Raw genomic sequence first — 25,837 nt, forward strand, 5'->3', positions numbered from 1 at the left:
GAGAGGTTTCCAACACCTCTGTCAGCAAAGAGATTCCACATCCCAGAGATCCCAGCATGTCCTGGAGATCCCCATCCCAGGGAAGACAGAGATGCAGCTGAGCACGGCCATGGCACCACTCCCACCCATCTGGAGCTGTGTGAGGATGTGGTGGGAGAGGAAAAGGAGGGATACGGGATGAGGGATGAGGGATAAGGGATGAGGAAGAGCCCTGGGAAGGCTTTTCCTGGGATCTGCTGGGAATGAGGGCAAGGCAGGAATGACACAGCCTGGCCATTTCCACAAGACCAGCTTTAATATCAGTCAGGAGAATGAGGAGAAAGCACAGAATCCGTGAATGGGAGAAGAAGGAAATTCCAAAAATTCCCCCCCAAAATTAAAGAAATGAATGAAGCCAACCCCACCCGCCGCTCCCGGACTCTGCAGGCACTGCAGGCAGAGGAACAGGGCTGGGATGATCCATAGGGATCCCTGTGGCTCCTCTCCAGGGATGCTCACCTTGGGCTGAGCCTGGAATTCAGCCCAAGCTCACCCAGAGGACGCGACCGGGAGAAGAATCTGAGAGCGTCGACTTTGGGATCTCTGTTATTCTAAAACTCTCAGCCTATGGTGCTGGGAATGGAGAATTCTGGGATGCTCCTTCTGGCACTGAAACCCAGGGACTGCAAAGAGGAACAGAGCTGAGAGAGGCAGCTGAGGAATCCTGGGGCCAGGCAAAGCCCTGGCATGCAGTGCTCGGGATATTTGGGATGCTTCCTTTGGGATTTGCTGCTGCTGCTGCTGCTCAGGCTTGGACAATCTCAGAATGTGTCCTGTCCCTCCATCCCGTGTGCCAAGTCCCTCTCCAGCTCTCCTGGAGCCCCTTTAGGCACTGGAAAGGGCTCTGAGGTTTCTCTTCTCTGAGCTTCCCTTTTCCAGGTGAACATTCCCAGCTCCTCCAGCCTGGCAGCTGCTTTCCAGGTTGGAGCCAAACCCCCAGGAGGAAAGGACAACAGGAGTCAGGTCCAAGGCGCCTCTCACTTTGGGCAGAGTATATTTAGAATTTATATTTTTATATTATTTTTATATTCTTTTAATGCATAGTGAGTTTTTCTTTTTTTTTTTTAATTTTTTAAGATTTTTAAAATAATTTTTTTTCAGTATTTTTTTCCAGTATTTTTTCCCAGTATTTTTTTTTTCCATCTTTTTTTTTTTTTTTTTTTTACCCCCCAGTGCAAACCTGAGCTGGGTCCCTGTTTTCCCTGTGCAGTTTTCCTTCCTCGGGATGGGCACTGTGGTGGGGAGGGGTCAGCAGGCGATTTCCTCCAGCGTCCCCAGTGGGGCCTGCAGGGGCACGGTCACAGTGTGGCTCAGGCTCTCCGAGTGGTTTGGCACTGGATCACAGGTGCTCTGCCATGGAAAAACCAGGGAATGCGTTATCCCACAGCTCCTGGGCGCTCCCATGTGTTCAGGGGCTGGAACAGCTCATGTCCCAAACACTGGGAGAACGTTCTGCTCATTGTAACACGAACCAATAAAGGAGCTGTGGAAAACGAGGTTTACTTTTGTGGTAAAATTTAAAAAGAAAAGTTTAATAAAAAAGATAGTAGGAGATAGAAATAAAGTAAAGGGTTAAAAACAGTTGGGTGTTTGGCATTTAGTCAAGAGCACACTCTTATCTTCTGAGATACTTCTTAAATATTTTTTCTGTTATATCAGCTTGATGTATATTCATAGACATGGATATTTATATTGCTCTATAAACTAGTTTACATTTTCTAGGAACTATTTTGCATGGTTCTTCTTTGGGTCTGTTTTTTTAGAGTATGTGTTGTTTTTGGTTGTGGTTTTGGTTTATTCTCTTTATTACTTCTAGTTTGGGCTTTGGTTTATATTTTCTGTAGATGGTAGATGTTGATAATGAGTAGGGTCTTCCCTGTTCACTGGATGTCATCTTAACTAAACAGATAGTTCACTCATAACTATATTAGCTGCTATTATTATTCTATCTAAGTTTTTGTTAAGAGTAGAAATAAAAGTAAAGTTATTTTAACACTATACATATAATATTTGCAAAAAGCCAACAATATAAAATGCATTTCTAACAGGAGCCACAAGCACAGAAAGCTCCTTGCAGAGCTTTGGGCTGGAAGTCAAACTGCTGGGATTGGACAAAGGGAAACCATCCTTCAATCCCCTCAAACAGCCAAGGCTGAGGGGAGCAATGCATCCACCAGAAACGCAGCAGAGACTTCCCTGGCTGGCTTTGGGGTTGGAGAGACTCCAACAGTTCATGCCTCAAACACTGACAGAAAGATTTGCTCGCTGTAACAAAACTGGATAAAGAAGGTACAGCCAAAGAAGCCTCCCTGAAGATGCCTGGCTGGGACTTTGGAATGTAAATGAAACCTCATTTAGATAAAGGGAAACCCATTCCTTAATCATCTCAGGACCAGGAAAAAACAAACAAGGCTGAGGGAGAGGAATGCATCCACCAGAAAGCCAAACACAGCAGAGAGCCTTCCCTGGCTGGGTTTGGGGTGGGGGAGACCAGAGCTCACAGGAGCCACGTTTAGTCCTCCAAAATGAGGGGGAGGAGGGTTTGGGTGTACCTCTGGTCAGGGGAGTGAACACCCACCCCCCTGACACAAACCAACCCAGCAGGGGAACCCCCAGTCCTGGGAAGGCACATCCACAGGATATCCACGTGAGGAGCAGCTCAGGGGCTGTCATAACCCATCAGAGACCCCCGAGTGCTCCCCAGAGTCATTCCCAAGGCCTTGCGCCGCAGCAGTGCCCGTGGTGCAGCAAACCTGGAGTCTGTGTAGGGATAGGGGCAAACTCCACCCCTGCCTGGGCTTCCCCACAGCCTGAGCTGTATTAGCCAGCAGATTCTGTGCTTCTGGGGGACTTCTGCCACCAAGACCAGCTGGACAGGATCAATGGGATCAATCACATATGGTGATATTTTCCTTGTTCTGTCTCTGTCCCTCTCTTTCTGTTCCCCCCACCTATTTTCCATTTCTTTCCCTTGCTTTTTCTCTCTTTTCTCTCTCCCCCTCAAATTTACTATCCAATAAACCCCAGACTGTTGTCACTGGCATCTGGTCCCGTTTGCACCTTAACTGGGGCAGAGGCATCTCTAATTATAATTTTAATGACCTGACACTGGGGTGGGAAGAGCTCCAGCGTCCCCAGGGCACTTCCCCTTCTCTCCTTACCACGTTCTCGTCATGGCTCCCGTCCTCTTCCTCTTTTCCAAGAAGGTCCAATAACTTTTCCTTGATCAGCTGCAAGAAGAGGGAGCCAGGCTCAGGGTGGAAGAGGCTGCAGGGGGATGGGGAGCAATGGGGTGTGCTGGGTTTGGGGCTGCATTCCAAAAGCTTGGGAGGAGGAGGATGCTCCAAGGGCTGTGCCACGGAAAGGCTGGCAGAGCTGGGGGTGCTCCCCTGGAGAGGAGAAGCTCCAGGGAGAGCTCAGAGCCCCTTGCAGGGCACAAAGCGGCTCCAGGAGAGATGGAGAGGGACTGGGGACAAGGGATGGAGGGACAGGCACAGGGAATGGCTCCCACTGCCAGAGGGCAGGGATGGATGGGAGATTGGGAATTAGAATTGTTCCCTGGGAGGGTGGGCAGGCCCTGGCACAGGGTGCCCAGAGCAGCTGTGGCTGCCCCTGGATCCCTGGCAGTGCCCAAGGCCAGGCTGGACAGGGCTGGGAGCAGCCTGGGACAGTGGGAGGTGTCCCTGCCATGGCAGGGGTGGGAATTCAATGATCTTTAGGTCCCTTCCATCCAAACCATTCCAGCATTCTCTTACAAGGAATAAAACCCACAAAGATTCCATTTTTGGGACACTTTTGGGGTTCAGGGAAAGCTCCCAGCTCTGTGAGCTCCATTTCCCTTCCCAGCCCTCTCACTTTCCTGCTGCTGCAGGATTTGGCTTCCAGGGAAATCCCATAAAACTTGGGAAGTGTTTTACTGGAAAGCTCCCACTGGGAGAAAATAGAAATAAAACCAGCAAGAAGAAAGCTGAAATCCTGAAATCCCCCAAAACTGGGTCAGTTCCTAAGGAATGTGGATCCTGGCTGTTGTAGGGGAGTCTGGTGGGAATTTGGGACCAGGAGAACAGAGCTCAGCAGAAGATCACAAAAATGCTTCTTTATGGTCAATATTTCCCCCAGATTTGGCCAATCCATGAAAAAAAAAAAAAAAAGTATCTGGTTGCTGTCATTCCCAGAATGTGTAAATATTTTGGCTGGAAACTCAAATTTTTGAGCTGCTGACCACCCCCCACCCCTTGTGAAACCCTGAGCAGAGGGGAAAAACTGTGGATTTTTTTTAAATTTTAAGGTATTTTATTACTTTTTTTCCTGGCTGGTGGGGGTTAAATATCTGGGATTGTGAAGATTCCCCTGCTGGGTTATCCTCAGGGAGCTTCTCTGAGGGGACAAAATGAATTTTAAGCCCAAATAAGAATAAAAAAAATAAAAAGAACAGCAAACCCCACCACATTTGACAAATTTTATCAGCAGATGTAAAAGAAAGGAGGAAAACAGAGAGGGAAAACCCAAATTTGTGAGGTTTCTTATGGCCTACTTAGGAAAAACCCAAGGAAATCCAGGAAAAGGCAAATTTAATGAAATATTTGGGTATCCGGGCCAAGCTCTAAATTCAGGCTCAGCTTTTGTTGATCTCTGAGCTTTAGACCTGGAATTTTTCCGTATTTTTTATTCCTGGTTAATGGCACCAAGCTGCCCAGGAGGGATTGGGATAGGGGCAATTGTCTGAAAATATAAAAATATAATTCAGCATAAAAAAAAAAAAAAAAGAAAAAAAAAAAGAAAAAAAAAAAGAAAGAAAAAAGAAAAAAAGAGAGAGAGAGAGAGACAAAGAAAAATGAGAGGATTTGGGATTTGAAGAGAGTTCAGAGCTGGGATTGTGGGATTCCATTCCCTGGAATTGGACGTGTCCTCAGCCTGGACTGGGACACATTACATCAAATGGACATAAAAAAAAATAAAATGGACAATTCTCACATCCCATGGCAATAAAACTCCCTGAGCTGGGGCTGTGGGAGAGCTGGGTGAGGCAGGTTGGAAATACAGGATTTTTGGGGGGGCTCTGGGATCCCCAGGGAACAGAAAATCCAAGGATGAGGGGCGCCAGGAATGGCAAATCCAGGGATGAGGGGCTCCAGGAATGGCAAATCCAGGGATGAGGGGCTCCAGGAGTGGCAAATCCAGGGATGAGGGGCTCCAGGAGTGGCAAATCCAGGGATGAGGAGCACCCAGAATGGCAAATCCAGGGATGAGGAGCACCAGGAGTGGTAAATCCAGGGATGAGGGGCTCCAGGAGGGGCAAATCCAGGGATGAGGAGCTCCAGGAGGGGCAAGAACAGTGCTGAGGAGCATCAGGAGGGGTAAATCTGGGGATGAGGAGCATCAGGAGTGGTAAATCCAGGGCTGAGGGGCTCCAGGAGGGGCAAGAACAGGGCTGAGGGGCACCAGGTGGGAAACCCCGGGCTGGGGCTGGGAAGGCCTCACCTCATACAGGTAATCGAAGAGCTCGAGGATGGTGAGGATGCTGGCCCCGATGAACAGCCCCATCTGGCCACCAATGTCACCTGCAGGGGACAGCACCGTGAGGGCTCCCAGGCACTGCTGGGCCCTGCCATCTTCAAAAATTGGGAACAATTCCCCCGGAGCAGCAGGGTCTGCATGGCAGCCCAATGGTTCTCCTGCCAATGGAGCCTGAAGCGCTCGCTGCATCCCAGGAATCCCAATTCCCACTCTGGGGAAGGTGCTGGGAACAATGAATGTCCCTGGAGCCAAGGAAAAACCCCAGCCTGGCAAAAAGTGGGAAGGGATTCCCTTCCCTGGAATGGGGCGCGTCCCCAGCATGGATTGGGACACATGAAATCAGCAGCCATGGACAACTCTCACATCCATGGCAATAAAACTCCCTGCTCCCACCTAGGTGCCCTAGGCTGTTTTGGGAAGCATCTCCCATGGAGAACCAGGAGAAACTTCAGCCCAGCGTGCATCCAGCACTTCCCAGCAACCTGGGGCTAATCCCAACCCCTCTCCAGGCTGCAGATCCCCTGTTCCTGCCAGCCAAGAGCATCCAGGCCACTGGAATTCCAGGAACATTCCATTCCCCGGATCCAGGGATCCCTGGTACTCATCTCCTGGCTTCTGCTTGAGTGTCCCAGGGTGAAGCAGGAACCTGAGGAGAGGAGATCCCCAGGAATCTGCTGGGAAGGTGGCTGGGATGTGGTGCTCAGGGAAGGCAAATCCCATGGATTTTGCTGGAAAAGAGCCCTGGATTGACCCCCAAAGCAAAGGCACCCCTGGGTGGGGGGGGGGGGGGGAGGGAAGGGCCTTTTCCAGGGGTGTCCATGAGACATGGAGAGAGGAAAGAGGGGAAAAGTTTGGGATCAAGATGGGAACCCTGAATGGTCCCAGGGAGTGTTCTGGGTTTACACCAGGGGGAATCACCTGGAGGCTTTGAGCCTGGGAAAAAGATTCTGGGATGAGGCTCCTCCTGAAGTTCCAGAGCCTCGGGAATGAGGGTCCTATGAGGTGCAAACAGGTTTGGGTCAGAGAGGCTCCAGCAGCCTCCTCTTCCTGCCTGGAATTCCTGGAAAAGCCCCAGGAGGTGCAGAAGGGCTTCTGAGGGGGCATTTGGCAGGGCCAGCCATGTGGGGTGACATGGGGACACCTCCGTGCCCCAGGGGTGACCCAGCTCCAGCTTCCCAAGGTTTGAGCACTCCCAGCATTCCAGAGGGATCCAGGGATTCGGGGTGGCTCAGGCAGGCTGCAGGGCTGGGGGAGAGCTCAACCCCACCCCAAAACCCAATGAGGCAAACCCCAGATCTGCAGCTGGGACCCCAAAGCTGGAGCTGGTTTGGGGCTGAGTAGCTCAGGGTCTCCTGCAGCTCTTCCATGGCATCCAAAAGCCAAGGGCCCAGGCCTGGATGGAAAAGGTGGATTTGGAGCAGGGAAGAGGTGATGGGGAGATGGTTTTGGGATGTCTCCCACACCCTGCACCCCAGAGAGCACCCAGCACCCACCCAACCCCAGATCTCCAAACATGGGGAGCTGGAAGCAAGCAGGGATGGAGCAGTTCCAGAACCTTCCATGGGTCTCGTCCACCTCCTGCTGGAATGGATGGATTTGGAGCAGGGAGGAGGTGATGGACACGTGATTTTGGGATGTCCTCCACACACTGCCCAGGGGGCAGCACAGAGAGCAGCCAGCCCCAAAATCTCCCAAAAATGGGAGCAGACAGGGATGGAGCAGAACTTTCCATGGGTCTCCTTCAGCTCCTTCATGAGGCATCCAAAGGCCAAGAGCTCAGGCCCAGTTGGAAAGGATGGATTTGGAGCAGGGAAGAGGTGATGTGAGATGGTTTTGGGATGTCCTCCCTCACACACTGCCCAGGGGAGCAGAATCTCCAAAACCTGAGCTGCTGGGAGCAGACAGGGATGGAGCAGAACCTTCCATGGGTCTCCTCCTCCTCTTCCTCCTCCATGAAGCAGCTGAAGGCCAAGAGCTCAAGCTTAGCTTGAAAACTTGGATTTGGAATAGGGAAGAGGTGATGGGGAGATGGTTTTGGGATGCCCTCCACACCCTGCACCACAGAGGGCACCCAGTGCCCACCCAGCCCCAAAATTTCCAAAAAAAGGGCACAGGCAGGAATGGAGCAGCTCCAGAACCTTCCATGAACGCAGAGAGTGTCCATGGGGACATCCCTGGGATGCTGTGGTGGGGTGAGGAAAGCAGACATGGGGCCTTGCTGGGGGTTTCAGGGCTGTGGACCCCTCCCAGCCTCTCTCTGTCCCTCTCAGACCAGTAGAGACCCCAAACTGGTCCCAGTGCCTCCTTACCAAGTAAGGCTGCCACTTCATAGGCTTTCTTCTGCTCAATGGTCTCATAGTTGAGTGCTTCAAAAAAAATGTCCAGCACGAGAATATTCTCTCTGTGGGAACAGGAAAAACATCAGCCCAGAAGCCACTGGTGGGCCAATCCTTTGGGATAAGGGAAAAACGGGGTTTTGTGGCTTTATTCCCCTTTGTATGGATTGTTCCTCTCTCTGGGGTCCTCAGAACCCACAGAACTTGGAGCTGGTGCAGCCCAGGAGCTCAGGGCACCCTGAGGGCTCTGGCAGCCTTTGGAGCAGCTGGGAAAGGTTTCTCTGGAACTCCTCAGGATCCTGGATCTCACTTTGCTGGGAACTCTTTTCTTGGATGGTAATTCCTGATTGTGAGGGTGGGCAGGCCTGGCACAGGGTGCCCAGAGCAGCTGTGGCTGTCCCTGGATCCCTGGCAGTGCCCAAGGCCAGGCTGGATGGGGCTTGGAGCAGCCTGGGACAGTGGAAGGTGTCCCTGCCATGGCAGGGGTGGCACTGGGTGGCTTTGAGGTCCCTTCCCACCCAGACCATTCCATGGTTCTGTGATTCTGTGAAGAGAATCCAAAGGATCTGGAACAACTCTCACTTCCCACACATGGCAATCATACGCCCAGGGCTGGGAGAGCTCCACGGCCTGAGGTCAGCCCAGAGATACAAATCTCCAACAGGACCAGCAAAGTGGGACATCCTGCACTTTTTTTGGTGGGACTGGAGGGTTCCCATGAGGATAATCCTCGGGAAGGAACTCAGAGAAGAAATCTACTGAGAGGAAATCCACCTCATCTCTCCCAGGTTTTCACTCTGCTCTTCCCTGGAGGACATCCCTGTGCTGGGGGTGGATTGGCCAGGACTGGGCGCTTTCCAGACATTTCCCTCCCAAAAACCAAAGGAATTCAGGTCCTCCCCCACTCACGAGATGTATTTTTCCGACTTGTTGAACTTCTTCTCCAGGTACTTGGCCGAGGTCTTGCTGGGGATCTTGACCATGGAGAGCTCCTTGTTGTACCTGGTGAGGTTACAGGGGGTCCTGCAGATGCAGTAATTGCTGTCCTTCTCTGCCAGGAGACCTGCGGGGGGGCAGGCATGGAGCACACGGGACCCCACGGAGCAGGGACATGGAGCAGGGCGGGAGCAGAGATTATCCCTCCCAGAAAGTGGCCAAGGTGGACTCTGGACGTTTCTCTCCCAGTTCACCCCAGTTCTCACCACCTTGGAGAGGCCTCTTGCTGGAGGCAACGCTGTCGTCAACAACAGCTTGGAGAACCCGTGGTTGAGTCTCCTAAATCCAGACATGGAATGGGTCCCTCCATCCCAAACCCAGCCCCAGTGGGGCTCCTGGGGCTCCCCTGATCCCGAGGGTTTCTGTGCTCATGGACCCCTTTGCCCCATGGAGAACCAGGAGAAACTTCACCCCAGCATGCATCCAGCACTTCCCAGCAACCTGGGGCTAATCCCAACCCCTCTCCAGGCTGCAGATCCCCTGTGCCTGCCAGCCAGGAGCATCCAGGCCGCTGGAATTCCAGGAACATTCCATTCCCTGGATCCAGGGATCCCCAGTACTCACTGAGCGCGGGCTCTGCGCATTCCTTGTACTGCTCCGGGGTGCAGAAGGGAGCATCCCCTGCAGGGACAGGACAAAGCCATCACAGGGGGACACCGGGCTCTCCCTGGGGACCCAGGGAGCCCCCGCAGTAGGGTGACCCCGGCTGTCCCCAGCTCTGCCTGCCACAGGGGCCTTTTCCTGCAGGAGCTGCTGGGAACAGCACCCAGGGAGGTGCTGGAGCTAAGAAAGGTGGGACTTGATGATCCCAGAAGTCTTTTCCAACCTTACTCAGACCCAGGTCTCTCTTCCATGCCTTGCCCCTATTTCACAGGGAATCCTGGAATAGCCTGGGTTTGAAGGGCCCCCCAGGATCACCCAGTCCCACCCCTGGCCCTGCCCAGACCCCCCAACATCCCACCCTGGGCACCCCTGGCAGCGCTGTCCAAACCCTCCTGGAGCTCTGGCAGCCTCGGGGCTGTGCCCATTCCCTGGGGAGCCTGGGCAGTGCCAGCACCTCTGGGGGAAGAACCTTTCCCTGAGCTCCATCCCAAATCCCCCTGTGACACAACCTCAGGCCATTCCCTGGCTCCTGTCCCTGTCACGGGGAGCAGAGATGGGAGCTGCCCCTTCTGTGCCCCCCCTGAGGACATTGAGCTCACTGAACCCTGCCCTCAGCCCCCTCTGCTGCAGCTGAACATTCCAAGTGCCCTCAGCTGCTCCTCCAGACCCTTCCCCATCCTCATGGCCCTCCTTTGGACCCGCTCGAGTCCTTTGATATCTTTTTTATTTTGTGGTGCCCTAAACTGCCCCAGAACTCTTGGTGAGGCCGCCCCAACCTAGTGCAGGGCTGGACAATCCCTCCCTGCCCCTCTGCTGTCCCTGATCCCCCAGGACAGGGATGGCCCTGCTGGCTCACATCCAGCCTTTCCCAAAGGCCACGGGCACCTCCTTCCCTCAGGTACCCCCAGTCCCTCCAGCCCAGCCCCAGGTGTCCCCTGGTGTCCCTGACCTGACATATGGACTGTCCCTCCAGCCTTCAGCGTCCCCCAGGTGTCCTTGTCACTGATCTGGCACATGGCCCGTCCCTCCAGTCTATCCCCCAGGTGTCCCATGGTGTCCCTGTCCCTGACCTGGCATGTGAATTGTCCCTCCAGGCCATGGCCAGGTGTCCCTGTCCCTGTCTGTCCCTCCAGGCCATGCCCAGGTGTCGCTGTCCCCGTCCCTGACCTGGCATGTGCACCATCCTGCAGTTGCAGTTCTCCACGATGTAGCGAGTCTCGCAGTCGATCCTGCAGGCCGTGACGCTGTACACCGGGAAAAACGCCAGGCCCAGCTCCGGGGAGCGGCACTCGCCCCACGGCGGGGGCAGGTACGTCAGCTGGGGACAGGGACAGCACAGGGTCAGCTGGGGACAGGGACAGGGACAGGGTCAGCTGGGGACAGGGACAGGGACAGGGACAGGGACAGCACAGGGTCAGCTGGGGACAGGGACAGCACAGGGTCAGCTGGGGACAGGGACAGGGACAGCACAGGGTCAGCTGGGGACAGGGACAGGGACAGGGACAGGGACAGCACAGGGTCAGCTGGGCACAGGGACAGGGACAGGGACAGGGACAGCACAGGGTCAGCTGGGGACAGGGACAGGGACAGCTGGGGACAGGGACAGCACAGGGTCAGCTGGGAACAGGGACAGCACAGGGTCAGCTGGGCACAGGGACAGGGACAGCACAGGGTCAGCTGGGGACAGGGACAGGGACAGGGACAGCTGGGCACAGGGACAGGGACAGGGACAGGGTCAGCTGGGGACAGGGACAGGGACAGCACAGGGTCAGCTGGGGACAGGGACAGGGTCAGCTGGGGACAGGGACAGCACAGGGTCAGCTGGGGACAGGGACAGGGTCAGCTGGGCACAGGGACAGGGACAGGGACAGCACAGGGTCAGCTGGGGACAGGGACAGGGACAGGGACAGCACAGGGTCAGCTGGGGACAGGGACAGGGACAGGGACAGCACAGGGTCAGCTGGGGACAGGGACAGGGACAGGGACAGCTGGGGACAGGGACAGGGACAGGGACAGGACAGGGTCAGCTGGGGACAGGGACAGGGACAGGGACAAGGACAGGGACAGGGATAGGACAGGACAGGGTCAGCTGGGGACAGGGACAGCTGGGGACAGGGATGGGGACAGGGACATCAGCTGGGAACAGGGACAGGGACAGGACATCAGCTGGGGACAGGGACAGCACAGGGACATCAGCTGGGGACAGGGACATCAGATAGGGACAGGATAGGACATCAGCTGGAGACAGGGACATGTACTGGGGACAAGGACAGGAATGTCAGCTGGGAACAGGGACAGGGACATCAGCTAGGGGACAGGGATGACACAGGGACATCAACGGTGGGACAGGGACAGGGACATCAACTGAGGACAGGGATGGGGACAGGGACATGAGCTGCAGGACAGGGCCAGGGCAGGACATGTCCCCTGTCACAGGGCAGCCCCTGCAGTCCCTCAGGGCATCCCCCCTCCCAGGAGCTCCCTGATTCCTGGGACAACTCACTGGGACAAGCTGTCCCAGTGCCACGGGAGCACACTCTCAGGTGACAATGAACGTCACGGGAGTGGGAGCAGCTGTGGAGGGATCAGCTGGAATTTCTGCCTGGCAGACTCCACTTTACAAACTGCAAAAGCTCCACCAAACTCCCCCCAAGCAGGAAGATCTGCACATTCCCTGGAAATGTGTGGAGTTTCCCCCCAGCTGCTGCTCGCAGCCTGGCACGGGAATCCCTGGGGTTAAATCCAGGGGGAATCCATCCCTAAGGGCTCCTCTGAACCCCTTCCTGGCCAAATCAGGGCTGAAATCAGGAAAAGCCTTTCCAACCAAAGCCCCATGGAGCTGCTGAAGTCCTTCCAGACCTGGATTCCTGCCCTCATGGCCCTGGAGCTGCTGGGGAAGGCACCCCAAGGAGCCAGGAGCAGGATGGATGGATGGAGCAATCCCAGCCCCCAGCCTCGGAGAGAATTAACGAGAGAGACTTCATCGGGCTTGATCCCTCTCCCTGCAGCCCCTCCAGATCCTCCTCCTCCTCCTCCTGAGCGATTCCTGAGGGAATCCCTTTCCTTTCTTCCAGATTATCCCAGTACGGGCTTGGTGGGAGGGATCTGGGCTGGATGTGGAGCTGCTCCCTCCACCCTCCCCTGCTGCCCCAAAGTGGGAGCAAACCACAGCACAGTGGCAGGAAAAGCAGGGGAAAGGCAGCAGGAACATCCCTGCCCTCGGATCCTGCAGGATTTGTGCTCCCTGGCAGCTTCCTGAGGGCTCCTTCTCCCGCTCCTGTGTAGAGAAATCCAGCTCCAGCCTCTAATTGAGGGTGACAAGCTCCCAGCCTGGCCCTTTTGCAGTCATTAATAATTCATTTATGAATTAAACGCTTTTCCAGCCCTCTTGATCCCGGCTTTCTCCAGGATTACCAGGATCAGTTCCCAGCTGGCAGGTGCTAAAAGGGGAAGGAAAAAATTGATTTGACTCCTTGGAAGCTGGATGGATTCTGCTTGTCCCAAATGCCAGGAAAAGAGGGGATGAGCTTGGAAAACCTGGAGGGAAGAGATTCCCGGGGCAGGGGAGGAGCAGCTCCTGCCAAAGCCTTTCCCTGGCCACATTCCTGCCTTTCCACACTGCTCCTGGCACGGAGCCTCCTGGGAGCTGCAGCATCTGCCCGCAGCCACAGAGGTCACTCCTTCAATTAATTGGAAGTGCTATCCGTGTTTTTCCTGCCTGTTTCATTTTCTCAAACGGGGAAATGTGGTGGAGATGATCCCAGCAGAGGTCGGAGCAGTTTGATAAAATCCTGGAATATCCCAGGTTGGGAGGGATCCCACAAGGACTGAGTCCCACCCCTGTTCCTGCCCAGGATCCCAACAATCCCCCAGGATCCCAGCAGTCCCTCAGGATCCCAGCAATCCCACCCTGTGTATCCCTGGCAGCGCTGTCCAAACCCTCCTGGAGCTCCGGCAGCCTCAGGGCTGTGCCCATTCCCTGGGGAGCCTGGGCAGTGCCAGCACCTCTGGGGGAAGAACCTCTCCCTGCCTCATTTTCCTCTGGCTCTGGGATGGATCCAGCACCAGTTCCTGCCCAGACTCTCTCACGTGGCTGATGGCACCAAACTCCAGAGACCCCAAGGAGGGATCCAAACCCTCCCTGAACATCCCCATCCGGGCTGGGTTCCCAATGAAAACAGAACCCTCCGTTCCTTAAGGAGACCTCCAACAGCAGCAGCTTCTTGGAATTTCCATCCCAGGTAGCTCCAGCCCTTGTGGAATGTTAAAATCCCAGAGCAGCCATGGCTAGCTGATCCCGGCTCCCAGTTAATGGTGCTGGAATTGTCTGTTTGCATCTCCAGCTCCTTTCCCATCCTGCCTGTTCCTTCCCATTTGCTACCTTCCTGAGGAATTGGTTTTCAGGGATGAATTTGACCCTTCCAGCCCCTGGGAGCTCCCTTGGAGCAGAGCTTGGGGGTGTTACAGGGCCCATGAGTGCCCAGGGAAAAATGGGGTTTTAGAGCTCCAGGATCCTTCTTTGCAAACCCAACAGGAACAGCAGCACTGAAACCTCCTGGAGATCCATACAAAGTCCAGGGCAGCCCCTCCAGAGCCTCATCCCAGGTTTGCTCCCACTCCTGCTCCCCCTGGATGAGCTGGGCCTGTGGCTCAGGTGTAAAATCAACCTTAAATCCCCAATAACGTGGAGTTATGGAATTCTAAAGGTTGGAAAAGTCCTCTGAGACTGAGTCCAGCTGTTCCCTCTAGGGAACTGCCCCATGTCCCCCAATGTCACATCCACACAGATGAAATCCCTCAGGGATGGGGATTCCCCATTGTCCTGCTCCAAGAAACTCTGCCTCTCCCCCCGCTCATTCCCTGGCACATGCAGAAGGAGCCAGACCATTCCCCCTCATCCTCCCAGAACATTCTGCCTGGATTTGTTGGACTCAATTCCCAAACTCTGGTAGAGGTGCCCAGTTTGGGGGTGGGGGGAGTTGGACTCTGAAGTTTTCCTGTCCTGACTTTTCCACCTTTTTATAAAATCCTCTTTTTTTCCCAGGGTGCAGGGGGAGCAGGAAACTCAAAACCATTCCCTCATCCTTGGATCCAATGGCTCTTCCTGACCTCCCCTCCCACTCTCTGCCTCTACCAGGCTCTGCCTCATCTCCATCCCTTCCCTCCAAACCCATTTTCCTTTCCATCCATTCCCGATTCCTTCCCAACCCTGTTTTCCAACCAAAACCCCTCTCCTGCCCTACAAATTCAAAGTTTTCTTCCATCTCCTGCTTCCAACTGCTCCTGTGCCATGAAGGTTCTGTGGGATTGGTTTTATGGGATCTCCTTGTTGAATTAATTCAGAATTTAAGGATAAATTGGAGGGAATCCACTGGGAGAGTTTGTGGGGTTGAGGGGAACAAAGAAATCAGGGGGTGAACCTTTTTCCAGGAGGGGTCAGACCATGGGCGGCAGAAAATGCTTGGAGCAAGGGTTAGGAAATGTGAATCCATGGAATTATGGAATGGTTTGGGTTGGGAGGGACATTAAAACTCATCCAATTCCAACCCCAGGAACAAGTCCCACTGTCCCAGGCTGCTCCAAGCCCCCTCCAACCTGGCCTGGGACAATTCCAGGGATCCCAGGGGCAGCCACAGCTGATCTGGGATGGATCTGATCCATTCCAGGGCCTGCCCACCCTCCCAGCCAGGAATTCCCTGGACACACATTCCCTGTGTCCTGGCACCCCATCCCTTGTAAAATGACACCTCAAACATGGGAAATGTTCTTTAATTCCTCCTAATTCCCAAATTCCAGTGCTTCCACCCTGACTGGGAATCACTGCCAGCCCTGAATCCCATTTTCCTGCCTCTCTAATCCCGCTCTGGATCTGCAGGTCTGTACTTCTGCTCTCTATCCCATAAAACCTTTGGAGGGGATGAGTCTCCAGAGCCCCATCAAACAACTTTGTTCCAGCTCAGAACACAGGGCTTCACTGAAGCATTTGGAATTTTTATGGCAAATTTGGCAGGAACTGCCCTTTTCCAGGTGCTTTCCATCTTCCCTGAATGCCCTGTGCAGCTCTGTTGGGAAGTCTGACCCTATTCCTGATGGAAGAGGTTTGGGTGATGCTGAGATGCTGCAAAAATCAGCCTGGAATAGGGGAAGGAAGGAGGAATTTCTCTTTCTCCATGGGATCAGCCCTTCAAAGTACGGATTTTAGTGTGTCCATCCAAGCCTTGGTGCCATCGTCAGGCAAAAGGGGAATAGTGAAGGGATAGTGCAGCTTCCCAAGGTCTGGTGGGAAGATTCCAAGGCCAGGCTCACCCAAAAGCAACAGGAAAGGAGAAAATGGAAGGGGATCCATCCAAAGCCAGGAGTGGTGGGAGCTGAAGGGCAATTCCCAATCCCAGGGGGTCCTGGCCTCCTTGGGATCCCTCTGGAGGTGATGGATCCTTCCCTGTGCCAGCTCCTGCCAGCTCCTATTCATGAACACACAAACCTCATCCATCCACTCAGGAACTGTCGCGGAAATGCTCCCGGAGATCCCGGAGCACCCCCAGGGAGGCACAGGGAAGCCCAGCTGGGACGGGACTGTGGGGGTTCATCCCGTGGGAAACGGGGTGAAAGCCCCAGGGCAGCAGGTCCATGGGAACTCCTCCAGCTCCTTTCCCTCTGCACTCGGGCATGGAGGGGATCCAGGGAGGATTTTCTATCCAGACCCTCCCATTCTCATTCCAATCTTCCATCGTGTCCTGGCTCCTGCTTCCCTCAGGGAGCTCAGCCCTGGCTGCCCTGAACTTCAGGGATTGCTCCAGTCTGGGATTTCATAGAATCCTGGAATGGTTTGGGTTGGAAGGACCTTAGACCCATCCAGTGCCACCCCTGCCATGGCAGGGACAGCTCCCACTGTCCCAGGCTGCTCCAAGCCCTGTCCAGCCTGGCCTTGGGCACTGCCAGGGATCCAGGGGCAGCCACAGCTGCTCTGAGAATTCCATCCCAGCCCCTCCCCACCCTCCCAGTGAACAATTCCCAGTTCCCAATATCCCATCCATCCCTGCCCTCTGGCAGTGGGAGCCATTCCCTGTGTCCTGTCCCTCCAGCCCTTGGAAATATTCCCTCTCCATTTTTCTTGCAGCCCCTTCAGGTCCCGGAAGGTCCCAGTTCGGTCACCCCTGGTGTCTCCTCCAGGATGAACAATCCCATGTTTTTTTAACCGGGAAACATCTCCCTTGGCCCTTGGCCAGAAGCAGCTTGGCCTCTGTAACCCATCCACCACATTTTATGGACAAACCTCCTGCTGGAATTGCTTTCTCAGGAGTTTTTGTTGCTGACTCAGCATTTCCACCCTGACACTGCCAGGTCCCTCCCAAGATCACTCCTGCATTAAGTCCCAAGGTCGGAAATGCATCCCAAAAGTGTCTCCTTGCAGGAACCATGGGGCTCAGCCACTGCAGGAGGAGGAGCAAAGCTGATTTAATTTCCATTTTCCCAGCCTGAGAGCTCATTGTGAAGGGAGATTTAATGAGATCCCAACCACGGAGCAAAGCTGGCTCTGGACAGGGGGATTTTGGGAAGCTATGGGTGGAAAGCCAGGATTTATGCCCTGGAACCAAGATGTGAATCCTCACTGGTGCTGAGCAGCTGCAGCCCTGGGAAGGAAGAAAATCAGGGAGCAAAGCCCAGGGAATGCTCTGATGTCCAGAATGGGATGGGGAAAGAAGGGAGGGATTTGAGCAGGGCCACAGGGAATGATTCCAGAGCCAGGAATGGACCACCCATACACCAAATTCTGTCCCACAGAGGATCCACAGCTCCCACCATCCCAAATCTTCCCCACTCCACACTATTTATCCCTGGAGAAAGAGCTTTTACCTCCCTGAGGCTGCTCTGAGCTGGAAGATGGGAAATCAGCTCCACTTTTTTTCTTTATTCCTGTTTTTTTCCAGCTGCAGGATCATTTCATTTATGGCCCAGGATGTAAAACTCCAGATTCAGGACCCCAATAACTTCCTGGGCTCAGTCCCTGGGGGATTTTCCTAGAGCTGTTACACCTTTGGCTCTGGTTTATTAAAGGAGCAGCATAGGCAGAGAGATTTAGTTGGAAAAACCCAGACTAAATCAGGGATTGGGATGAAAATTGCACATTGAGAAGGTGGGGGGAACCCAGAAGGCCCCCAAAGACTAATAATTAATTAGAGGAAGCTATTAATGGCTGTAATTAGGTTAAAAACTACTTTCTGGGAAGAAGGATTGGGGTTGGGAGCTGAATGCTGGAGATCCCTCTAGCTCTCCTGAGAAAAGGTTTTGGAGCCCTCACATGATTTTAAACCAGTCAGAAAATCCCAGGAATTAGCCCTTCCCTCTCCCATCAGCAAAACTCTGGCAAAACCTCCAGAAAAAGGGACACCCTTGAGCTGAGAGTCCCTAATTCTGTTGTTCTGTCCTCTACATCTCCCATGTGGAAGGGGGGATGTGGGGAGGAATGTTTTCCCCTCTCTCTCATCTGGATGATGTTCTGGTTGGAATTTTCATTATTCAATGGAAATATTGGAATAGGCAGTGCTGGAAATGGGGTGGGGAAGGATTCCAGCAGCTGCAGCAAAGCCTTGAATTTGCACCAATTTAACCCAAAGTCCTTGAGATCCTCTCTGCAGGCTCCAGCTCCCAGCCCTGCTCCCAGATCTTGTCCAGGATAGGATTTTTAAGGAAGGCAAATATTTTCAATCACTGCTGAAGCTGCCAGGTGGATCTGATGCGAGGAGCTGTTCCCAGAATCTTTGAGTAACAGGCACCACATGATGCCATGTCCAGCCCTTCCTGGCCCTGTTCATCCCTCATCCAGCATCCATCCATCCATCCATCCATCCATCCATGCATCCATCCATCCATCCATCCATCCATCCATCCATCCACCCATCCATCCATCATCCATCCATCATCCATCCATCCATCATCCATCCTTCCATCCATCCATCCATGCATCCATCATCCATCCATCCATCCATCCATGCATCCATCCATCCATCCATCCATCCATCCATCCTTCCATACATCCATCCATCCATCCATCCACCCATCCATCCATCATCCATCCATCCATCCATCCATCCATCATCCATCCATCCATCCATCCATCCATCCATCCATCCATCCATCCATCCTTCCATACATACATCCATCCATCATCCATCATCATCCATCATCCTTCCATCCATCCATCCATCCATCCATCCATCCATCCATCCATCATCCATCCTTCCATCCATCCATCCATCCATCCATCCATCCATCCATCCATCCATCATCCATCATCCATCATCCATCCATCATCCATCCATCCATCCATCCATCCATCCATCCTTCCATCCATCCATCCATCATCCATCCTTCCATCCATCCATCATCCATCATCCATCCATCCATCCATCCATCCATCCATCCATCCATCCATCCATCATCCATCATCCATCCATCCATCCATCCATCCATCCATCCATCCATCCATCATCCATCCATCCATCATTCATCCATCCATCCATCCATCCATCCATCCATCCATCATCCATCCATCCATCATTCATCCATCCATCCATCCATCCCTCCATCCATCATCCATCCATCATTCATCCATCCATCCATCCATCCATCCATCCATCATCCATCCATCCATCCATCCATCCATCCATCATCCATCATCCATCCATCCATCATCCCTCCATCCATCATCCATCATCCATCCATCCATCCATCCATCCATCCATCATCCATCATCCATCCATCCATCCATCCATCCATCCATCCATCCATCCATCATCCATCCATCCATCATTCATCCATCCATCCATCCATCCATCCATCCATCCATCCATCATCCATCCATCCATCATTCATCCATCCATCCATCCATCCATCATCCCTCCATCCATCATCCATCCATCCATCCATCCATCCATCCATCCATCCATCCCTCCATCCATCATCCATCCATCATTCATCCATCCATCCATCCATCCATCCATCCATCCATCCATCCATCATCCATCCATCCATCCATCCATCCATCCATCCATCCATCCATCCATCATCCATCCATCCATCATCCATCCATCCATCATCCCTCCATCCATCCATGTGGATGTGTCACTGCTGGGACTCATGGAAGACGATGATTCCCAGGTATCCCAGGGGAGTTTGTCATAAATCATGTGGATATTCTGGTGTCACCTGAAAGATTCCTGCTGTTCTCCATCAGGAACTCTGTCTTCCTGCCTCTTTTTATACCCTTGGAATGTGTTTTTTCCGGGAAAACCCCAGTGGGTTGGACAGGACCCAACACTTGGAGCTGCCACAGCTCAGCTCCAACCATGGAAGAGCAAAGCAGGGAAGTCACCAGGGATGAAATCTGTCCTGGAGATGGAATTACTGTGGGACTTAAAGAAACTGTGGGAATGCAGGACTGTGGAATAACCATGGGAGATAACCTGGAAAAGCTGCCCTCATCCCAAGGAATTTGAAGCAAGGCATCAAAAACCTGTTAATGACAGAGCTGCATCTCAAGGGGCATCAATTACGGGGAGGGATGGAACGGGAGTTTGGGACTTACCCTTTGCTCCTGGGTGGCCACAAAGGTCTGGAATCCGGGGGCCACCCCAAATCCCAGCTCCTGGACGAAGGGAGGCTCGGACTGGCTGTGGATCTGCACTTTGACTCCGGCCTCAAACGTCGTCTCCTCTGGAAGAGAAGGGGGAGGTTAAGGAGTTCAAGAACAGATGGAATGTTCCCATCTGGATGATTGGATCCCTGGTAACTGAGGGAGGAAATCCAGCAGCAGGATTTGCTAGGAGCAGACCACTCCTGGGCCTCATCCCAAATCACCTCCCATGGGCACCAGGAGCATCCCCGGCTCCTGATCCCAGCTCCCCCTCCCTGGAACAGTGGCTCCAGCCTGCTCTGAACTTCCAAGGAAGAGAAACCAGGAGGGGACCTCCCGTTTCCAGCTGGAATTTGGTTCCAGGACACTTTGGTGACATTCCCACATCACCAAACCAAACCAACTCCTCCTTCCCCAACCTGAGCCGTTCCCATTCTGCAGGAGGGCTCCAATACTGAGGATTCATGAATTCATGGATGCCCCTCGCTGTCCCATCCCTGGCGCAGCCCGAGGCCACTTGGGAATGCTGGTCATGAAATGACATAAAAAATGTCCTAAATGTCAAGGGATTTTGGGCTTGGCAGCTGCTCCAAGCTGGAAAAGCCTTTTAGGCTTGGACACATCAGAGCTCGGGGTGATGGGAGGTTTCCACATCCCAAATCCATGTGGAGTAACTCGAGGTCAGTCCCTCTTTTCCACTAAAACAAGCGGACAAAAGTCACAGAGTGGCTTTGGAAGCAGAATTGATGAGCTCAGATCAGCCGCGTGGGCTCCTGTCCCCACACACCCGAGGGTGTCACCTCCTCTCCTCGGGATTCTTGCTGCTCTCACATCCCAACAAACCCTAGATTCCATCTGGGACTAAGGACTGACAGAGGAAGTTGTTAACGAGACCCAATTTGACCTAAACCTGGAATATTCCTGGATCTGGATCCACGCTGGGGGCCAGCAGTGCCACCTCCACATCTGAGGAGTTTCTCCTGGAGGATGAATCATTCCTCAGCCTCCCACTATTCCGTAGCATTTTCCTACTATCTCATTGTGCATTTCAATTTCTAACAGCTCTGGGAGAACCTCGGGAGCAGGGAATCCCAGCCATTCCCAACTCCGGAGCTGCTTCTCTGGGGTCTGCACAAAGAGGGTTGGGAGGACATGGGCAGGGGACAAGGGGACAATGAGGGGACTCTGGAGGAGGTTTTGTGGATCTCAGGAATTCAGGATTTAACTCTGCTGGCAAAGGGACCTGCTGCCTTCTCCCAAGAGGATTTTCCTCATAGGATCATGGAATCCTGGAATGGTTTGGGTGGGAAGGGACCTTAAATCCACCCAGTGCCACCCCTGCCATGGCAGGGACAGCTCCCACTGTCCCAGGCTGCTTCAAGCCCTGTCCAGCCTGGCCTTGGGCACTGCCAGGGATCCAGGGGCAGCCACAGCTGCTCTGGGCACCCTGTGCCAGGGCCTGCCCACCCTGCCAGGGAGGAATTCCTTTCCAAAATCCCACCTAAACAGACCCTGCTCACCCAGGAGCTGCCAAGGCAAACAAAGCGAGACCCCACGGGTGGGATGGGTCTATGTTGGGATTTGCCAGGACAAACAGGAGCATCCCAGTGCTCGGATCCCCTCCCTTCCAGCCCCTCCAAGGTGTCACCTCCCAGCTCAGCAAAGCCATGGCCAAGGGCTGAGCCAGGAGTCTGGAATTCTGGAGACCCCAGGCCAGACACTGCTGTCACCTCCTGGGAAAACCCCAGCCCCAAACCACACATTTCCACAGTTTCTGGGAACAAACCCCTGCTAGCTCTTCCCAAATGCCTTTGGTGATGGAGAACATCCTAATTCCATCCCAATCCCATCCCAATCCCATCTCCACAGCCCCACAGCATCCCAGGATCTGACCCAGCTGCCCAAACCCCAGCCCAGGCCAGGTTCAAACCCTTCCCAAGCTCCCCCCAAGCCCTCCAGCCCCAATTCCCATCCCATTTTTCCCTCTCCTGCCAGTCCCACCCACCCCCACGGCTCTGCCGGGTGTTGATCCCCTTCCAGCACTCCGGAGGAGATTCCATCTGCTTGCCTCACTAATTCTCTGACACCTCAGATGAAAAAAACTCCTATTTAGTTTAATTTGTTGGGCAACAGGAATTTTCCCAAAATATTTTCCATCCAAAAATCCTCTGCCCATTTCTGCACCTGCCCCAGCTCGAATTCCATGGATTTCCCATGCCCAGGGGTCTGTCCATCCATAACAAGATCCAGCCTGCAGGTATCCAAATTAATCTTAAAACCAGCAGGATTTTGAATTTTAAATGGAAAATCCTGGAATGAAGCCAGTGGTGCCCATGGAAAGGGAGGGAAAGGCCACAGCACGGAACAAACTTCGGGATTAAATCCCACAACTGCAGAATTCCATCAGTGATGATACCCAGGAAAACAAAGCTAACAGTATTTTTTTAGAGGAGCTGCCAACCCCCTGCAGCTTTCCTTGTTTCTCCTGCACAAGGGTGAAACCAAAACCATGGAATTGGCTTGGAAAAATTGTCCCTTCTCATAACAAATCAATTCCTTCCAAAATTTCTGTTTGCTGCTAGGAGAGGCAAGTTAAAAACCCAGCTTGGATGGAACTGCCTGGATCAGAACTCATTAACTTCATCCTAAATATTCCACACCCATGCTGGGATCCAGGAGCTTTAGTGGGGATTAAATATTTCTTGGAATTGTGGGAAAAGGGAGGGCCCAGCAGCACCAAAAATCTGGGTTTGGGGTCATTCATTTCTGAAGGAATTTTCCTTGGACACAGCAAATCCCAAAGGGCTCCGTGGCAACCCCTGTCTCAGGGAAAAAATCCCAGCCATTTATTTTATTCATATTTCAAATTCTAGTAACTTTTGACAATTTGACTTTTTTTTTTCCAATTTGACAGATTTTTCCAAATTTTTTTCCAACTTTAGCATAATTTGGAATGGCTTTTTCTGGGAATTTCTCGTGGACACTGCTCTTCCCATTTTTTATAAAAACACCCATCACTGTGGGGAAAAATAATCCTGGAATCCTTGGATTTGCTCAGAGAAACTAAAACCAATCCCAATCCATTGGGATTTGGGCTGCACCTCCAGTTTTTAACCTTGTTTGGGATGTTGGGAATGCTTCATTTATCCCCAGCCCCACTCTCAGGGCTTGGAAATTCAGTTTATAGCCCATTCCAGGTTGGGAATAATAAAAAATTCCTTGGAAACTGCATTTTTTCCACTCAGTAAATCCATTCCTGCACCCAGCAGAGTCTCTCCCAATGAGCCCATATTTTGGAATCACCCATCAATTTGGGGAAAAATAACCCTGAAATCTTTGGATTGGGTCAGATAAATTCAAAATCAATCCCAATCCCTTGGGATTTGGCACATCCCAGTTCTAAACCTTATTTAGGGATGTGGGGAAGCCCAACCCCTTCCTTCCTCTCCAGCCCCACTCTCAGAGCCTGGAAATTCATATTTTAGAGCATTCCAGGTTGGGAATAATCCAAAATTCCACATTTTCCCACACATTAAATTCATTCCTGCTCCCAGGGTGGGGTCTCCCAACAAATCCCGAGCTGTTCTTTCCCCTGCAGGATTAAAGGAGCTTGAATTAAATCTGGGATTAATTCAGCACCTGCTCCCAGCTGGCTGCAGAGGGAAGCTCAGCTTCCTACTCCTGCTGTTGCCTTTCCATGACTTTTTTGGGAAGATCATCCCTGGAAAACTCTACAGGGAGCTGCAGCAGAGCTCGGCTGGGACTGAGCTCATCCCTGAAAACTCAGGAATTAAAATCCCAAAAGCTGGGAGCTCCCCTCTCAGCCTGCCTGGTCCTGTCCAAACACATCCAATTCCCCCTGGGAATGAACAGCTGGAGCTGATCCTGGCACTGGTTTATTGGGAAATGAGGATACAGCCAGAGCTGGGAGGTGTTTCTGGTGGAATTGTTATTCCTCACTTCTGGAACTGTCATCCCCCAGCTCTGGAATTGTGATCCTGTAGCCCTGAAATTGTTATCCCCAGCTCTGGAATTGTTATCCCCAGCTCTGGAGTTGTTATCCTGAGTCCCGGAATTGTGATCCTGTAGCTCTGGAATTGTGATCCTGTAGCTCTGGAATTTTTATCCCCAGCTCTGGAACTGTCATCCCCCAGCTCTGGAATTGTCATCCCCAGTCAGCAGCTCCAGGGGGGATATTCCTGCTTGGAGAAAGCCAAAGCAAGTCCCACAGAATTCCATCTGGGAGTTCCTCAGTTAATTCCCATAAATCTTCTCCTGCTCTGGACAGAGGGAACGGAGCTGAGAAAGGTTTTCACTGTCCTTGGCCTCAGTCTCCCCTCTGTAAAACTGGAATGACATCCCAAGGAATTCCTTGAGCTGGAAGTGTCTCCAAGGGCTCCCCCCACCCCCAGGTGCCCCCAGACCCCAGGAGGGGCCCAGGAGAACCAACGGCCCTGGGGGGCCCCAGGAGCCACATCTGGCAGGGAGCCCAGATGTGCATCCCTGGAGGGCACTCTGGGACCAGGATTCCCGGTGTTCCTCGGGAAGGAAGGACCTGGAGCAGGGGCCAGACATGCCCCGGGAATGCCATGGGATGCTGAGTTCATCCCGAGGTTTTCCAGCATCCTTTCCTTGGTATTACCATGGAAACGATGAGCCAGGGCTGCCCACCTTCCCAGGGATCTCCAACCTTCCCGGGGATTCCCAGCCTTCCAGGGATTCGCTCTTCCCAGGGGTTTCCTCTTCCCAGGGCTCCCACAACTTCCCAGGGCTCCCCTGCTTCCCACCTCCTATGTGACCCCTGTGAAGGGCAGGAATTCCCAGCACCGAGAAGCTGCTCTGGGTGTGCTCCCTGTTCCCACCAACCCCGAGACTCCTGAAATCCTCCCACGTTCCTCATTATTCTGGGAAGCATCTGGAACTTGGATTTGTGTCCTCAGGTTACCCCCAGGCCCTGCTGAGCAGGGGATCCCTGGGTGCCCCCTGTGCTCCCAGGGAATCTCCTGCCCCTCCAACCCCTCGATATCCAGGCAGCAATCCTGAGCAAACTCCCAGTGCTCACGTTTTCCCCAGACGAAGATTTACACTGTCTTGGGTCAGAAATGCAAGATGTGGCTGGGGGTGTGTTCCATTGCCATCTGTCAGAGCTGGGGCAGCTCTCTGCTGCTCTTTGGGCAGTTTTCTTTATCTCTCCCACAGCCAATCCTCCCTCCAGGAGATCTCTGCTGTTCATGGCCACTGAGTGTCCCTGCATGGCTGAGAAAATTCCATCATCCCATGGGGAGAGGCTCTGCCCAGGGGGAGGAGCCAAGCATTCCTACCTGGATATAATCTGACCTTGGAACAGCACAGCAGCCTTTGGCCACTGCATTCCCAGAGGAGCAGCTTTCTTCCCCACTGCATTCCCAGAGGAGCAGCTTTCTTCCCCACTGCATTCCCAGAGGAGCAGCTTTCTTCCCCACTGCATTCCCAGAGGAGCAGCTTTCTTCCCCACTGCATTCCCAGAGGAGCAGCTTTCTTCCCCACTGCATTCCCAGAGGAGCAGCTTTCTTCCCCACTGTATTCCCAGAGGGAGCCCAGGCCCATCTCCAGCAGCCCTGGAGCTCCAGAGGAAAACTCCAGCCTTGTCCAGGATCCTGCTCCAGCAGAAGCACAGCTGGCACTGCAGGAGGGCTGAGCCACCATGGAATGGCACTGCTGCCACCACCCTGAC

The 25,837-nt window shown here is 53.3% G+C and overlaps 1 protein-coding gene across 4 annotated transcripts in view; it reads right to left on the minus strand.

Annotated features, from left to right (window-relative positions):
• Positions 1-280: 280 nt before the first annotated feature.
• LOC128819803 (acid-sensing ion channel 2) overlaps positions 281-25,837 on the minus strand; it is a 409,246-nt gene continuing 383,689 nt past the window's right edge. For 2 of the 4 annotated variants that reach the window (XM_054000162.1, XM_054000163.1), the window contains exons 3-10: positions 20,077-20,204; positions 10,659-10,809; positions 9,453-9,509; positions 8,802-8,955; positions 7,866-7,957; positions 5,521-5,600; positions 3,201-3,269; positions 1,006-1,389 (exon numbers count right to left, since the gene is read on the minus strand). In XM_054000162.1, coding sequence (XP_053856137.1) covers positions 1,288-1,389; positions 3,201-3,269; positions 5,521-5,600; positions 7,866-7,957; positions 8,802-8,955; positions 9,453-9,509; positions 10,659-10,809; positions 20,077-20,204 — 833 coding nt within the window. In that variant the 3' untranslated portion in view covers positions 1,006-1,287. Of the gene's footprint in view, positions 950-1,005; positions 1,390-3,200; positions 3,270-5,520; positions 5,601-7,865; positions 7,958-8,801; positions 8,956-9,452; positions 9,510-10,658; positions 10,810-20,076; positions 20,205-25,837 lie in introns of those variants that run through there. The other 2 variants (XR_008440748.1, XR_008440747.1) reach the window with 2 other exon arrangements.

The sequence above is a fragment of the Vidua macroura genome, chromosome 27 (genome assembly GCF_024509145.1).
Source record: "Vidua macroura isolate BioBank_ID:100142 chromosome 27, ASM2450914v1, whole genome shotgun sequence".
In the NCBI taxonomy this organism is placed as follows: Eukaryota; Metazoa; Chordata; class Aves; order Passeriformes; family Viduidae; genus Vidua; species Vidua macroura.